This window comes from Nothobranchius furzeri, chromosome 11, assembly GCF_043380555.1.
Source record: "Nothobranchius furzeri strain GRZ-AD chromosome 11, NfurGRZ-RIMD1, whole genome shotgun sequence".
Lineage (NCBI taxonomy): Eukaryota > Metazoa > Chordata > Actinopteri > Cyprinodontiformes > Nothobranchiidae > Nothobranchius > Nothobranchius furzeri.
The window spans coordinates 34,381,639-34,398,941 of NC_091751.1; the positions used below are offsets into that span (position 1 = coordinate 34,381,639).

General features: G+C 43.6%; 1 protein-coding gene and 1 gene segment (V, D, J or C); both read left to right on the plus strand.

The window, feature by feature from the left end:
• The first annotated feature begins 2,732 nt into the window (after nt 1-2,732).
• On the plus strand, nt 2,733-4,005 carry LOC107373772 (uncharacterized). The gene is made up of 4 exons (XM_070541869.1): nt 2,733-2,784; nt 2,826-2,919; nt 3,044-3,432; nt 3,544-4,005. The coding sequence occupies exons 1-4, from the start codon at nt 2,733-2,735 to the stop codon at nt 3,873-3,875; spliced, it is 867 nt and encodes a 288-aa protein (XP_070397970.1). The 3' UTR covers nt 3,876-4,005.
• Nucleotides 4,006-11,396: 7,391 nt separating this feature from the next.
• LOC139061669 (Ig heavy chain V region 914-like) lies at nt 11,397-12,525 on the plus strand. The segment is given in 2 exon segments: nt 11,397-11,505; nt 11,670-12,525. Coding segments are annotated over 2 exon segments (360 nt in total).
• The last annotated feature ends 4,778 nt before the right edge of the window (nt 12,526-17,303 follow it).

Consider the following 17,303-nt stretch of genomic DNA (forward strand, 5'->3'; position numbering starts at 1 on the left):
TTCTCCATTGTCATGCTTCACATAACGAATGCAGATAGAAAGTTGTTCTGTCCCATTTACATCCATTGATTCATCTGCAAGGACTGTGAAAAACCTGGCCCTTTTAATTTTCTTTAATTATGTCCTCTTGAATCTCAGCTTCACAACATGCGATCAGCTGATTCAGAATGATGGGTGCTATGTATTTAGCATTTTTTGGTGCCGTCTGAAGATGATGTTTCAATGTTTCATCAAATGTAGATTTCCATGTGAGAAAATGATAAAAGTTGCCTTCTTCACTTTGTCCTGGCCAGTTTCCACGAAGTGGAATATTTCTCTTTGCCAGGTTTATAATAACATCTAAAATGGAAAGGAGAACTTTGCGATTTACACTAACTTTCTCTGCATAGGTACTGCTCAGAACGGCATTAATGTTTTTCTGTTTTCCCTGTGCAACTGCCAGAAAATTTTCAGCACGCTCAGAGGCCTTTTGATGTGTTGGACTGAAACTGTGGTTTGAGATGATTCCTCGCAAGTCTCCAACTGCATTTTTCCAGCCTTTGAATCCTTGATTAATGAAAACTGTATTGGCTGTTTTTGTGCTAAATGACAAACAAGCAGCACAGTATGCAGAATCTTCTGAAGCTGAATATCTAAGCCAGGGATCCTTCTCCTCCCACTTCATGGACGTAATTTTTTTTTGTGGGGGGGGGGGGGGGGGGGGGGAGGGGGGGGGGACATGTCCCCCCCACTTTTTCAAAAGTCAAGTGTTGACCCCTGCACTTTTTACCATCCAAAAACAATATTACGCTATATTAAACTGACACTGGTTGAGCTCAAAGACCAAGCGGAAAACAACAGTTTGTGTTAAAGCCTGTTTCCCATTAGAGCATACTGTAAAGATGCAACCCCCCCCCCCCCCACACACACACACACACACACACACACACACTTCTAAAGTGAAAATTACGTCCATGTCCCGCTTTGTTATATCGTAGCAGTTTTTCACCAAACTTTGATTTGGGATAATTATAGCTTCTTAAACCTATGTTTAAGAAGAAAATATTTATTTTCATCTGTTTATGTCTTATTCTCATAGCTTGCTGGATCAAGTTCAGTTGGAGAGATGTGTATTTGATTTACACTTTCTTTCTCACACATGGTCTCTCTCTGCAGTTTCTCTGTCCCCTCTCCTTCAGACTGGTGCTTTCTGCCAGGTTCCTTTTGTTTTTCTTGCAGTTTCTCACAAACCACCGCCATATCATTTTTATATCCTCCTGTTCTCTCATCTGTTCTGTCTTTTTCTCTTTCATCTCTGTCTACTTTCTTCTGTTGTCTACTTTCCTCTGCCCTTCTTTCACCTTGCTCTCCTAAAAAACCCAATAAATAGACCAATTACATCTGCCTTACTTGGAATGTCTTTATGTCTGAATGGATTTTAGATTGAACGTATTCAATTATTTTGTAAAAGAACCTGCTTTATTAACAACGATACATTCTATTATAACACTGACGCTGTAACTTTGCATTGTGCGTTAATAATGAGTTAATACGTGATAATGGTTTTATCTCATAAACAGTTGTCAACTTTATCTCTTTTACCAATATCCTCTCCACCACCTCAATTACTTCTCCGTCTTTTCACCACTTTCATACTACAAAACATAAGTTTTGTTTGGTGCAGCTGCCTTTTCATCGTCAAAACAAAGTAAATACAAAACTAAAGTGAATTTACAAGCCTTTTTGAGTTAATGCATGCGAGACATGTGTTGGACTTGTTTTTGAAGTTTTGTTAGTGATCACTTTCGAAACCGTGTTGATATGACACATCATTTACCGTTTATAATTCATAATTTGTAAGAATGTAATCGGCGATATTAGCATTAGCATTCCTATGGGTTTTTCCATGGGAAATGGCCATTGAAGCTAGGGGCACTCTCAATTTTCTCACCTTAATTTACAAATGAGTCCTGCAGGTGCCACAGTCAACGCAGAGCCATCAGTATGGTAATTTGGACAAAACATCTTATGTTCATTTATGAACAGGAAGCTTTCGGCCATCCAAGCCTCATCTGCAGCCAGTCATAGAGCTTTGCAACTGGGCAGCCACCAGACACAATCACATATAAACACAGCTGGCAGTCATAAGCATATAGGTGAAATGCAATCCCAGGCTGCCCTAAAATGTTGCCTAAAGCCAAGATTACACTGTATTTTCAGCCGTCGCACAGGATTGTTCATGTCACTCTGTGAAAATTGCAGAAAGGTGGCCCACGGTATGACACTAGATTTCAGTGAGGCAGACTGCACAATGTCTTGCTTCAGCGGGACATGCTACATCATGAGCGCACCTCCCAAAAGCATACATAACTAAGCAGATTGATAGCCAAAAATGTGTGGATGACTGACAGTGTTGTGAAGCTCCTTGGAGTGTTGAACCCCAACCCTAAACAAATACAGGCCATTTACCTTTTTAAACCACTTCAGAGCCCAAGCAGAAATTCCAACACAGTAACAGGTTGTAATCTACTGCAGCAGAAAGGTCTAATAAAACGTTCCTATTGTTATTTGTTGCTAAACCAACCCTGGGACACTGACAGAGATGAGGCTGCCATCCACAGAAGACATTAACGGAAGGGAAAAAACATATTTACATTTATTTTGACTTTTACTCAAAGCCAAATGCACTGCTTTGCACGCCTCTGTTCTACAGTGTATCATTCATCCATTCCCATATACACATTCACACCATGATGGCGATGAGCAACATTGTAGCCACAGCTGGCCTGGGGCTCACTGACAGAGGTGAGGCTTCAGGGCACTGATCCCAGCTGGGATTGATCCAGCAACCCTCCATTATCTGGGTAACCTGATATATATCCTGAGCTACTGCTGCCTCTGTGGGTGGAGCTCTGAAAAGATGGGGTGTCAGGACCCCTTGTAAGGGTGAGTTGGTCCCTGAGTGACCAAAGCAAGACAATAATTTAAAAGAGAAACTAAAGCAATGAAAATGCAAGAAACTAAGCCAGGTCACATAAACAATAAGACATCTCCTAAACAAAAGAGTCAGTCACCTAAAACACAAAGGTACCAAAGTTGGAGCCCTGAGGAACACCACAGGTCAAAGTGAGTGTTACCCAGGATCCCTGTGTTTCCAACAGAGAAAAGGAGATTCTTTAGACTCCTGTTCTGAAACAAGAACAAACCTCCTCACCTCACAGAGATTTATAATGACGCTGATAGCTGAACCAGGAGGAAGGGGAGCTGAGAGAAGAGAAACTACAGATGAAGGAGGAGACAGAGAGATTCAGGGAGGAGCTGAGCTGTTGCTGAACTATAGAACAGACACAAACTTCCACATTCAACACAGTTCAACATACAAACCACAAACATTCACTCTGTTCAACATGGACTGTTGTGGGCTTTCTCTGCTGGTTGTCACTATTCTAACAGGTCAGTTTGAATCTACAGCTTTGGAATATGTTCAGTCTAAACTTAGATGAGTTTGACTCACTCTGAAGAGTTGGTTTTCTAAAAGTTCCAAACTTATTTCTCTTCTTTCAGGAGTCAGCTGTGAACAGCTGACTGCAGTGAAGAATAAAGAGTCCAGTTTAGAAGGAGCCCCTGTTACTCTGTCCTACAATTACTCTAGAGATGCTGCTATTGGTGATTATTTCTTCTGGTACCGGCAAGATCCAGGAGAACCTCCAGAGTTCCTGATCTCTCACACAGGAACAGAAACACTTCTATTACAGAAAGTGTCTGGACTGACTTTTACTGTGAGTGATGATAAAAGACGCGTGGACCTGCTGATCTCCTCTGCTGCAGCGACAGACTCTGCTGTGTACTACTGTGCTGTGCAGCCCACAGTGACAGGAAACAGTAAAAGTGTGTAGAAAACCTGCAGAGCAAAGACAACACAATACTCCACAACATCCACTAGAGGGACTCACACATTGGGAACCCACTGGTTGTTGAGTTGTTGGACTGATGACAAAGACAACAGACACACGAAGCAGCAGAAACAAGGTGAAGTTGCAGTAAAGCTGGTGGAGTTTAAGTGGTTCAACATCTATAAATTCTGTTTTATCCAAATTCAGAAGCAGGAAATGATTTTATAACCAGCCTCTAACAGTGGATAGGCATTTTTCTAGTTTAATCAAGTTGTAAGGCCTACCCAGAGAGAGAGGGACAGGCAGCAGAATAACAATAAAGGTTACATCAAATGGACATAGGAGGCCACCCAAAGGAAGCAGATAGATTGAGAACAGCAGTGGGCCCAGTAAATACTCTTGAGGGACACCATGCTTCAGCACAAAGGTCTCAGACATGTCCTTCTGAATCTGACATCATGTGATCACCCATACAGTTGATTTCAGCCATAAGTGTGTTTCCCGTTACGCTCATATAACGTTCAGTATACCTTCAGCTACACTCGACGGCATCCCCCGGGTGGCCCTGCGGTGGTGGTGTGTGTCTCTGTGTGTGTGTGTGGGGGGGTACTCCGGGAGTATGGAGTATCAGACCACCTGATACAGGCTGTCACGTCCCTGTATGACGGGTGCCAGAGCTTGTCCTCTGGTCCTGCCTCAAGTGGAGGAGTTTAAGCATCTCAGGGTCTTGTTCACAAGTGAGGGAAAGATGGAGCGCGAGACCGATATGTGGATTGGTGCTGCGTCTGCAGTAGGGTTGTCACGGTGTGAAAGTTTAACCTCACGGTTAATGTGACGAAAATTATCACGGTTTTCGGTATTATCGCTGTATTTTTTAAAACGTGTTACATTTTCTGACAACTAAATAAACCCTGTATATCAGGAAAATATTGTCCTCAATTAGTGTCTAAATTTAGCCTAAAATTTGTTATTTTGTAATTATGTTGTTTTTTACACTTTTCCCCTTTCCTATTTAAAATACCAATATTTGCCCATAACTTCTTATTTTTTGTCTGGTTGATGTCATCATTTTAAAAATATTAGATCAGATGATACTCAGTACTCAAGTAGCCTTCTAATCAGATACTTTTTTTTACCCTTACTTGAGTAATAAACCCTATATATGGAAAATATTGTCCTCGCTTTGTGTGCATTAGCATTCCTATGGGTTTTTGTATATTAGTGTTGTGCTAACCACCCGCTATCAGTCATATCAAACCCTATCGATTAGAAAATCTCCTTTTGTAACATCACAATTTAATTGCATATGCAGTTAATCGTTCAGCCCTATTTGACAGATGAAAAGAAGTTTGACTAGTATTCAGAGAAAAATAGCATTAAAGTATTTACAGCTATTTATCTCTGTTATCTTTCGCGGTCATCACTCTTCTTCCTATTTCTTATTCTTCTCGTGTTTACTGGCTGAGCCGACCGGCGCTCTTCTTCGTCATTAGTTTGGGTGTCTCGCGTTGTTGTAGTGCCCCTGCCATAACCAGGTGGACAATGCAAGCAGTTGGCGAGCATTCTTTGAATGTTTTTTAAATACACTGAGAAAATACCGAGGTCCAGACCTCGGTGTCCTCAATGGTGGATACGGCCCTGCAGTGACAATAGCTGCAGGTGGATGGAGAGCTGCACCACGACTGAGAGATGGAGGTGGCTGGGCTGGCAGAAATCTCAAGTAGTTTGTTATATTTAGTATGTTTAGAGTAACATTATAAACAATGTTGGTACAAGACAGGTGGATATGTATATGTGCTCAGCACATAACTCTGGCAAGCCCACCAGGATGATGGGGCCGGTGTTGTCTCCATATGTGCTCCCTCCTCAAGATCTAATTCTTTTGCATCCAGCTGCAAGTGGAAATGACCAAATCACAAAAAATAACCCTCACCATAACCACCCTGTAACCAACAATGTATGTTTTGCTTAAATATAATTTTTGAAAATATTATGTGTAGTACAATTTTATGTTTGTTTAAGGGTTATGGTTAGGGTGGGGGTTGGGGTAAGGGTTAGGACATATATCTGTCCACAAATAAAACGCGTGCTGCACACCTTTTTCCTTCTCTAGTCACGGGTGAATAAATGTTCATATTTTTAATAGTTTTTCCACGAGGTATTTTTCATCCTGCTCCGTGTCTGGAACTACAATAGATATCTTTGTTTTTGAGAGTGCAATAGCGGTGCTGTTGACGATAGCCGTGTCCTGACCAATCACAAGCTAGCATTCTCTGTCTCATTCGACGGATGTTTAGAAAAGAGAGCTCAACTCTGTCCATCCTTGCGAGCCTGCTGGAGAGCTTTCTTTTCTAAACATCCACCGAATGAGACGGAGAACGCTAGCTGCATGTCTCTGTACCGACGCTGACGCATAAACGAGGCTTTAGGGACCAAGAGCTTTGCCCTGTTTTCTGAATGCAGTGTATGGGGGAGCATATGGACACAGCATGTTACCAAATCCCCTCCAAAAATCTCAAGCTGCAGACAAGCAACAGCAGTCTGACTCACCCCAACTAGGAGGGACTAACAGTAATGGGCTCAACACACGGGAGGCGACATCGCCTCTCCTCCATTCATTTTCAATGAGACATGCACAACAAAGCGATAATTGCGGGTCTCCCTCCTACTAAGCGAAACATGAAAAATGTGCGTGAGAAATTTTGCGCTCGTGCACGTGTTGTGCACAGGTGACCCAGCAACGCAAACCCAGAAAGTTGAAATATTTTCAACTTTTCATCGTTGTCCCTCGGAGGAGGACCATTCAACGGAGGTTTCATTCACTGACCAATGAGCGGACCGGATGCTCCGTACATTTCCGAGCAAACACGGAGGGGAAGTTGATTATTAATATGTTTTATATTGTAAAATCACAAGTAAGATTTCACATAACTCTAGCAGCACCTTGTGAAACATCATATATACCGCTTTTTTAACTCTGAACCGCTTAAATAACCTTAAATCCCTCCAACCTGACACAGCCAATCAAAACAACGGAAGTTTCGATTTTGTCATGGAACAGAACGTGTCGATGGCTTTACCGCTTGCCGCTGATGCGGGTCACCTCCCGTGTGTCACTTAATAAAAGCGACAGCGACAAATTTTGCTGATTGCGGTCGTTTGTCGCCTCCCGTGTGTCGAGCCCATAATCAGGTGTGATGTTATAAATGCATGCACCACGGTTTCAAGATCATGCCCAGACAGAATTAGCTAGAATTTAGACAACTGATAAAAGGAGGATGAAACAATGACATTGACATGGCCATTGAAGCTAGGAGCACTCTCAATTTTCACACCTTAATTTACAAATGAGTCCTGCAGGTGCCACAGTCAACGCAGAGCCATCAGTATGGTAATTTGGACCAAACATCTTATGTTCATTTATGAACAGGAAGCTTTCGGACATCCAAGCCTCATCTGCAGCCAGTCATAGAGCTTTGTAACTGGGCAGCCACCAGACACAATCACATGAAAACACAGCTGGCAGTCCTCAGCATATAGGTGAAATGCAATCCCATGCTGCCCTAAAATGTCGCCTAAAGCCCAGATTACACTGTATTTTCAGCCGTCGCACAGGATTGTTCATGTCACTCTGTGAGAATTCCAGAAAGGTGGCCCACGGTACGACACTAGATTTCAGTGAGGCAGACTGCACGATGTCTCGCTTCAGCAGGACACGCTACATCATGAGCGCACCTCCCAAAAGCATACGTCACTAAGCAGACTGCTAGCCAAAAATGTGTGGATGACTGACTGTGTTGTGAAGCTCCTTGGAGTGTTGAACCCTAACCCTATACAAATACAAGCCATTTACCTTTTTAAACCACTTCAGAGCCCAAGCAGAAATTCCAACACAGTAACAGGTTGTAATCTACTGCAGCAGAAAGGTCTAATAAAACGTGCCTGTTGTTATCTGTTGTTAAACCAACATCTGCCCTGGGATACTGACAGAGACGAGGCTGCCATCCACAGAAGACATTGACGGAAGTGAAAAAAACATATATTTACATTTATTTTGACTTTTACTCAAAGCCAAATCCACCCCTCAAAAATGCTATTACAAAAATCTGCTGCTTTGCACGCCTCTATTCTACAGTGTATCATTCATCCATTCCCATATATATATTCACACCATGGTGGTGATGAGCTACATTGTAGCCACAGCTGGCCTGGGGCTCACTGACAGAGGTGAGTCTTCAGGGCACTGACCCCACCGGTCCCGTCGACCACCACAAGCAGGCAAGAATGGTGAAGTGTCTTGTCCAAGGACACAACAGCATAATTGTCTGCCAGGAGCTGGGATTGATCCAGCCACCCTCCATTGTCTGGGTAACCTGATAAATATCCTGAGCTACTGCTGCCTCTGTGGGTGGAGCTCTGAAAAGATGGGGTGTCAGGACCCCTTGTAAGGGTGAGTTGGTCCCTGAGTGACCAAAGCAAGACAATAATTTAAAAGAGAAACTAAATAAATGAAAATGCAAGAAATTAAGACAGATTACATAAACAATAAGACATTTCCTAAACAAAAGTGTCAGTCACCTAAAACACAAAGGTACCAAAGTTGGAGCCCTGAGGAACACCACAGGTCAAAGTGAGTGTTACCCAGGATCCCTGTGATTCCAATAGAGAAAAGGAGATTCTTTAGACTCCTGTTCTGAAACAAGAACAAACCTCCTCACCTCACAAAGATTTATAATGACGCTGATAGCTGAACCAGGAGGACGGGGAGCTGAGAGAAGTGAAACTACAGATGAAGGAGGAGACAGAGAGATTCAGGGAGGAGCTGAACTGTTACTGAACTATAGAACAGACACAAACTTCCACATTCAACACAGTTCAACATACAAACCACAAACATTCACTCTGTTCAACATGGACTGTTGTGGGCTTTCTCTGCTGGTTGTCACTATTCTAACAGGTCAGTTTGAATCTACAGCTTTGGAATATGTTCAGTCTAAAGTTAGATGAGTTTGACTCACTCTGAAGAGTTGGTTTTCTAAAAGTTCCAAACTTATTTCTCTTCTTTTAGGAGTCAGCTGTGAACATCTGACTGCAGTGAAGAATAAAGAGTCCAGTTTAGAAGGAGCCCCTGTTACTCTGTCCTACAATTACTCTAGAGATGCTGCTATTGGTGATTATTTCTTCTGGTACCGGCAAGATCCAGGAGAACCTCCAGAGTTCCTGATCTCTCACACAGGAACAGAAACACTTATATTACAGAAAGTGTCTGGACTGAGTTTTACTGTGAGTGATGATAAAAGACGCGTGGACCTGCTGATCTCCTCTGCTGCAGCGACAGACTCTGCTGTGTACTACTGTGCTGTGAGGCCCACAGTGACAGGAAACAGTAAAAGTGTGTAGAAAACCTGCAGAGCAAAGACAACACAATACTCCACAACATCCACTAGAGGGACTCACACACTGGGAACCCACTGGTTGTTGGACTGATGACAAAGACAACTGACACATTAAGCAGCAGAAACAAGGTGAAGTTGCAGTAAAGCTGGTGGAGTTTAAGTGGTTCAACATCTTAAATTCAGTTTTATCCAAATTCAGAAGCAGGAAATGATCTTATAACCAGCCTCTAACAGTGGATAGGCATTTTTCTACTTTAATCAAGTTGAGAGCTACCCAGAGAGAGAGGGACAGGCAGCAGAATAACAATAAAAGTTACATCAAATGGACATAGGAGGCCACCCAGAGGCAGCAGATAGATGGAGAACAGCAGTGGGCCCAGTACAGACCCTTGAGGGACTCCATGCTTCAGCAGAAAGGTCTCAGACATGTCCTTCTGAATCTGACATCATGTGATCACCCAGACAGCTCTGATTTCAGCCATAAGTGTGTATCCCGTTACTCCCATATAACTTTCAGTATACCTTCAGCTACACTCGACTATGTCCCCCGGGTGGCCTTGTAATGGGGGGTGGGAGTGGGGGGTATTCTGGGAGAATGGAGTATCAGAACCTCTGATACAGGCTGTTACGTCCCTGTATGACGGGTGCCAGAGCTTGTCCTCTGGTCCTGCCTCAAGTGGAGGAGTTTAAGCATCTCAGGGTCTTGTTCACAAGTGAGGGAAAGATGGAGCGCGAGACCGATATGTGGATTGGTGCTGTGTCTGCAATAGGGTTGTCACGGTGTGAAAATTTTGCCTCACGGTTATTGTGACTAAAATTATCACGGTTTTCGCTATCATCGCTGTATTTTTTAAAATGTGTTACATTTTCTGACAACTAAAAAACCCTGAATATCAGGAAAATATTGTCCTCAGTTAGTGTCTAAATTTTGCCCAAAATTTGTTATTTGGTAATTATGTTGTTTGTTTACAATCGGGTATTTGGGCGCTGCGGCTGCTTTATAAAGCGACTCGTTGCATTCTCCCTCAACCCAAATCCTCGGATCACACATTTTAGCTAAAACGCTCACGTTAGCTTGCCTTGCGTTGACTGTAGAGTTGTGGGTGATGGTCATGCAGATGTGTCATGAGATTTGAAGCGTTGCTGCCTTTCACAGACACTTTTTCTTGTATGTGCTGCAAACAGGTTAGCATCTTTTATCAGCTGTCCCTCAACATTCTTCAAATATCCCAAAAAATGCCCATACTCCCGATTTTGTTTTCTTTGAGGGATAATAAATGTCCTGAGCGTTGCCGTCTCCTCCTTTGGTCATTATTTCAGCTTTAGCTTCAAGAAAGATTTGGCTGTAAACAACAAAGTGTGCATGTGCCACCGGCAACTTCAGCAGGTGATACGGTGGCTGGTATGGGTCAGCGCGCCTACACCACAGCTACGGTAATCCACTGAGATACTATATTTTTTAAAAAACAAGACGGTTATTATTTTCAAATTTTTTACCAGGGTTTGCCGCTACACCGTTTACCATGACAACCCTAGTCTGCAGTGATGCAAGCGTTGTGCCGGTCTGTCGTGGTGAAGAGAGAGCTGAGGGCTCGGAATAGATCCGCTGCTCCTCCAAACTGAGAAAAGCCAGTTGAGGTGGCTCGGACATCTGATTAGGATGCCTCCTGGACGCCTCCCTGGTGAGGTTTTCCGGGCATGGCCAATCAGGAGAAGACCTAAAAGAAGACCAGGGCACGCAGGAGGGACTATGTCTCTCAGTTGACCAGGGAATGGCTTGGGATTCCCCCGGAGGAGCTGGCCTAAGTAGCTGAGGAGAGGGAAGTGTGGGCCTCTCTGCTTAGGCTGCTGCCCCCGCGACCCGACTCTGACTTCATCTTCAGGTGATAAGTTTGCAGAACAATCCAAAGATTCTGATGGTTCTGTACATGTTTTCATTTAGCTCTGGACATTGACATTGATGGACGTTGAGTTGAGGATTAAGTCCTGGTCAGGTTTCACCATCGACTTGTTCCTCAGGCAGAAAACATTTACGTGGCTTTTCCTCTGGCTCCTCCCACCATTGTAGAACTCAGCCAATCAGACGGTTTGTGTGTGCAGAACTAAAGCATCCTGATGCTGAGGAGAAGGGCTGTGCAGCTCAGAAGCTGCTTAGCTTCATTCTGCTGCAGTGCTGTGTGACTTTAACAAGTGAAACATGTTACTTTACCTCTTTCTGCTTTTCTCTCACTGCATTGGTGAGTGCCAGAACACAGAAAGACCTGACTGGGAGCAGACCTGCTCTGGTTTTCTAAATCATTCTGACTGATCACATGTGAACCCTGAAGTGAAGAACTTCTGTTGAGTCTCTTGATGTCTGAATCTCCTGCAGACTAACTGACATGAAGGTCTCTTTTTGCAGCCATGGGCTCCACCAACAAGATCATCCAGGAACAGAGTGGAGTTGTTGCAGAGGGAACAGGCATCAGCTTGAGCTGTGAGTACGACGGTTCTATCTACAGTATCCAGTGGTACCGACACCAGCAGAAATCCAGACCAGAGTTCCTGCTCTACATCACAGAGGGAGGATCCATTTATCCAATTCGGTCTGATTTCTCAGCTCGTATAAACAAAACACAGAAACGTGTGGACCTGCTGATCTCCTCTGCTGCAGCGACAGACTCTGCTGTGTACTACTGTGCTGTGAGGCCCACAGTGACAGGAAACAGTAAAAGTGTGTAGAAAACCTGCAGATCAAAGACAACACAATACTCCACAACATCCACTAGAGGGACTCACACACTGGGAACCCACTGGTTGTTGAGTTGTTGGACTGATGACAAAGACAACAGACACATGAAGCAGCAGAAACAAGGTGAAGTTGCAGTAAAGCTGGTGGAGTTCAAGTGGTTCAACATCTATAAATTCTGTTTTATCCAAATTCAGAAGCAGGAAATGATCTTATAACCAGCCTCTAACAGTGGATAGTCATTTTTCTAGTTGAATCAAGTTGTAAGAGCTACCCAGAGAGAGAGGGACAGGCAGCGGAATAACAATAAAAGTTACATCAAATGGACATAGGAGGCCACCCAGAGGCAGCAGATAGATTGAGAACAGCAGTGGGCCCAGTACAGACCCTTGAGGGACTCCATGCTTCAGCTCAAAGGTCTCAGACATGTCCTTCTGAATCTGACATCATGTGATCACTCAGACAGGTCTGATTTCAGCCATAAGTGTGTTTCCCATTACTCCCATATAGCTTTCAGTATAGCTTCAACTACACTCGACTGCATCCCCCGGGTGGCCCTATAATGGGGGGGGGGGGGGGGGGGGGGGTACTCAGGGAGAATGGTGTATCAGACCCTCTGATACAGGCTGTTACGTCCCTGTATGACGGGTGCCAGAGCTTGTCCTCTAGACCTGCCTCAACTGGAGGAGTTTAAGCATCTCAGAGTCTTGTTCACAAGTGAGGGAAAGATGGAGAGCGAGACCGATATGTGGATTGGTGCTGCGTCTGCAGTAGGGTTGTCACAGTGTGAAAATTTAACCTCACGGTTAATATGACGAAAATTATCACGGTTTTCGGTATTCTCGCTGTATTTTTTAAAACGTGTTACATTTTCTGACAACTAAATAAACCCTGTATATCAGGAAAATATTGTCCTCAGTTAGTGTCTAAATGTTGCCTAAAATTTGTTATTTGGTAATTGTGTTTTTTGTTTACATTTTCCCCTTTAGTATATAAATACCAATATTTGCACACAACTTCTTATTTTTTTGTCTGTTTGATGTCATCATTTTAAAAATATTAGATCAGATGATACTCAGTACTCAAGTAGCCTTCTAATCAGATACTTTTTTACCCTTACTTGAGTAATAAACCCTATATCAGGAAAATATTGTCCTCGCTTTGTGTCCTTCCAGTGAGCTTTGCAGATTTGGGAACAATGTCATCGGGCAGTAATCATTGTTAAATTTATTAGTATTCTCGGAGAGAGACCAACTCTTATCTGCCCCTGGGAGCCCCGTAATGTGTAGCGTCATTTCAGAATGGGGGGTGTCCGTGACACGGTTTTTATGCAGGTAGCGGTGCTGCAAGTAGCCCCTGACTGCAGTACGCCAATCGGGGTGGGGTGCAATGTGGTTGGAGTCAAACGTTTGACTCCACCCACCGTGCGGGCGCCATAGTGATAAAACCCATTTAGAGGTCGGCCGCCATTTTAGATAGGTCTGCTTCCCCCCCAGTGCACTCATTTCTACAGAGGAACGTGCTAACTAAAAATCACATTTTATTAAGCTTTTTCATAAAATCAGATTTGGTACGGCATGATAATTAAAATATAAATATAATTAAACTAAATAAAATAAATACAAACATCTATCGGTTAGAATTTAAGTTAGGTGCAACATGGGCGGAGTTAAACATTTGACCCCGCTCACTGAAACCATAGACTGAAACCGCTGAGGAGGTTGTGTGTGACTGTGACAGAGAGAGAAGTGGCACGCAGAATGGAGGTAGGTATGGATTTTCAGTTTTAACCAGTGGTGGGCAGTCAGGGCCAGCAAAGCCTTCTCTGCTGGCCTAAACTTACTCAAAAACGTAAGTGTATTTTTTTTCCTTTGGTAAATATTTTTTGAATAAAAATATGTTCACTGGTCAATTTTCTTTTTATCCTATTATACCCACTTGGTTGCGCTGCTTCCAGTGTTGAAATACCAAGGCTGGGTGTTATCCAATCAGATTTAAGCTAGCTTGTGTTTTCAGGCAGATTAAGTCTGCTCTAGGTCTTCAGAATCAATTGAGAAGCCCACTGTCGCTGTAAGTGAACGGAGACGATCTAGTTGCGATAGCCAATCAGCTCACGAGTCAGCGTGGCCCGGGCCAGCTAGCTGGCCTCAAGCAAAAGTTGACATGAACACATCCTGTGATTGGATAAGCAGTAGTTTGAACTTTTCTAGCGGCATGAAGCAAAATATCAAAACTAAACACGGAGATTTGTACCTATAGGCAGCTATCGGTGTATTTTTGTACAAATGATGGCTGAAAGAGGAGAAGGGACGGGCTTGGTGGCAGATTTACTTGCCACACCATTTTCAAGACGGACCTTTCAAGAAAAAATGGATATTGTGAGAACAGGTCGTCCGACTCCAATGCTAGCTGGCTTGTCCCAGCAGGGGAAAGGATTTGTTCGTCATTTTCAGGCAAGCAACTATGAACGGTACCCATGGCTAACAGCTTCAGAGAACCGCTGCAGGCTATTCTGCTGGGAATGCCTGTTGCTCACATCAGATGATCGATTTGGTATTTGGAGTTTTACTGGATTTGCCAATTTAAGTTGTTTCACCAAGGCAGCAAAGAGACACCAAAGCCCGGCTGGCCACTTACAAGCTACGGTGCTTTTAAAAACCTTTGGGGACACCCGAGTGGATCTGCAGCTCAGTGAACAGGCGCGCAAGGACACGGAGCTCCACAACGAAAAGGTGAAGAAAAATAGGGAGATATTGAAAAGGCTGATGGATTGTGTCATATTTTTGGGTAAACAGGAACTTTCATTTAGGGGACATGATGAAAACCCCCAGTCATTAAATAGAGGGAATTATGCGGAGCTTCTATCTTTTCTTGCTGAACATGATGCCGACTTGCATTACCACCTGACCACCAACAGGGTCTTTACTGGGACATCAGGCAGAATACAAAATGACCTCATTTATGCTATTGCTGAAGTGATGGGAGATGAGATCAAAATGGAGATCAGAAGAGCCCCTTTTGTCGCCGTCATGGTTGATGAAACCACAGACGTGGGTAACGTGGCACAGCTGGCACTCGTCCTGCGCTATGTGACAGCCACAGGTGTCAAGGAGCGTTTTGTCAAATTTGTGGATGTAACGAGTGGCAGGCGAGCTGATGACCTTGCCGCGCTTATTTTCCGTATTCTTGAGGAATATGAATACTGTTTGGACAAAGTTGTTGCACAGTGTTACGATGGTGCAGCGGTGATGGCATCTGGACTAAACGGGGTGCAGGCTAAAGTTAAGGAAAAGGCACCTATGGCCTTATTCATTCACTGTTATGCACATCGTCTTAATTTAGTGCTGACTCAAGGGGCCTCAAAGCTTAAAGAGTGCAAGGTCTTTTTTGCCAATCTGAATGGCCTCGCTGCGTTTTTCTCCAGATCCCCGAAGCGCACACAGTTGCTGGATGATGTGTGCAAACGGCGTCTTCCTCGTGTTGCGCCAACACGGTGGCAATATTCATCAAGACTGGTGAATGCAGTCTTTGAGAATCGAGTTGCTCTAAAGGAGTTGTTTGGTCACATATTGGACCATCACGACGAGTATGATGAGGACACCGTGCTTTCTGCAGATGGATTTAATGCACGGCTGGACGATTTTGAGTTTTGTTTTTTGCTCAACACATTCAATGGGCTTATGCTGATGTGCTTTTTGGAATACTGCAGACCAAATCATTGGATGTGCAATTCTGCATGGCCAGGCTGAACGAGTTTTGTGACAAAGTTGAGCAAGAGAGGGGCAATTTCAGTGATATATATGAAGAAGCAATGCGCGCCTCCGGTGGTCCAAGTGTGCGCAGAGGCCAACGCACGGCGCAAGGTGATCTCCGTGCACATTACCAAAAACTCCACAACAGCATTCTGGACAACATTCTTTCCCAGACAAGGAATCGATTTCAGGACCATGAAATGTTGATGTTTCTCTCCCTTCTTGACCCCCAGCACTTTCAGACATACAGAAAAAAATTCCCGACAGCAGCCTTCTCCAGCTTAACAAAGAGCCACGGACCACTGTTTGATCTTCCCCGACTTAAAACAGAACTGACTGTAATGTATGCTATGGCTGATTTTGAAGGAAAAAGTCCCACTGATCTACACGATTTTCTTCTCAGCAAAAACCTGAGTGAGAGTATGGGACAACTTTACGCCCTGGCCTGTTTGGCTGTGACTATCCCGGTGTCCACTGCCTCTGTTGAGCGCTCATTCTCAGCATTAAAGCGCGTTAAAATGTACGCCAGAAACACGACCGGACAGACACGGCTTTCAGCATTAGCCTCCATGTCCATAGAAAAGGCTCTACTCATGGACCTGAAGCGCACAGATAAACTGTATGACAGAGCCATTGAGGTTTTCCTGAGGAAAGAAAGAAGGATGGATTTTATTTTCAAATGAGCAGGAGAGGAGGAGATCCATGCTGGACATTTATGTTGGTGAGTAGAAACATTTTATTAGTATTTTTTTATGTTTTGTCATTTTATTTCGTTAATAATCAAGAAATGGTAACGAAATAAAATGGCTAAATGAAATTATTCTGTTTCTATGCCATTAATGTTGTGTACAACGTGGTGTGTGCAGCTGCGCCAACATTGTTTCGCGGTGCCATTTTCTCCTAAACAAATGCAAATGTGTTTGCTTTACTTATTTATTTTATTGTCTCATCCCTGAAACCTGTCTTTCATTTTTGAGATTTGACAGTATCTGTGGTCTTAGCTTCCTACCCTCAATTGGGAATGCGAGTTTGATTTCAAAGGCTCCGGAAATTACATGTCTTGACCAGCCACTGGTGTGTGTGTGTGTGTGCGCGCGCGCGCGCGCGCGTGTGTGTGTGTGTGAGAGAGAGAGAGAGTGAAAGAGAGAGGTTTCTCCAGCTGTGATGTCATATTGATGGTATTTTAAGGTGTATTAATTTAGATTGGATTGAATAGGAAATCACCGAAGGCGCAGGGGTGGAATGCACCGCCCGCCACTGGTTTTAACGATACTAAGGATTAATGTGGCGAAAATGTTATTAACCTGGACTTAAAAAGTCTTTTTCTGAGTTTTAGATTAATGTAATGGTATTATCTTTACTTAAAAAGTATTTTTCTCAGTAGTACATTATTAAGATAGACTTCAAAAGTATCTGGCACGATGTACTGTTGATAAGAAATATAGCTTTGGGGGAAAATGTTATGTGATCACTTTTGGGGGGAAATGGGCTAGGCTTTCAGAATCTGTCTGTGAAGCCTCAGGTATTGTTCAAACCAGTATTATTACACACAACC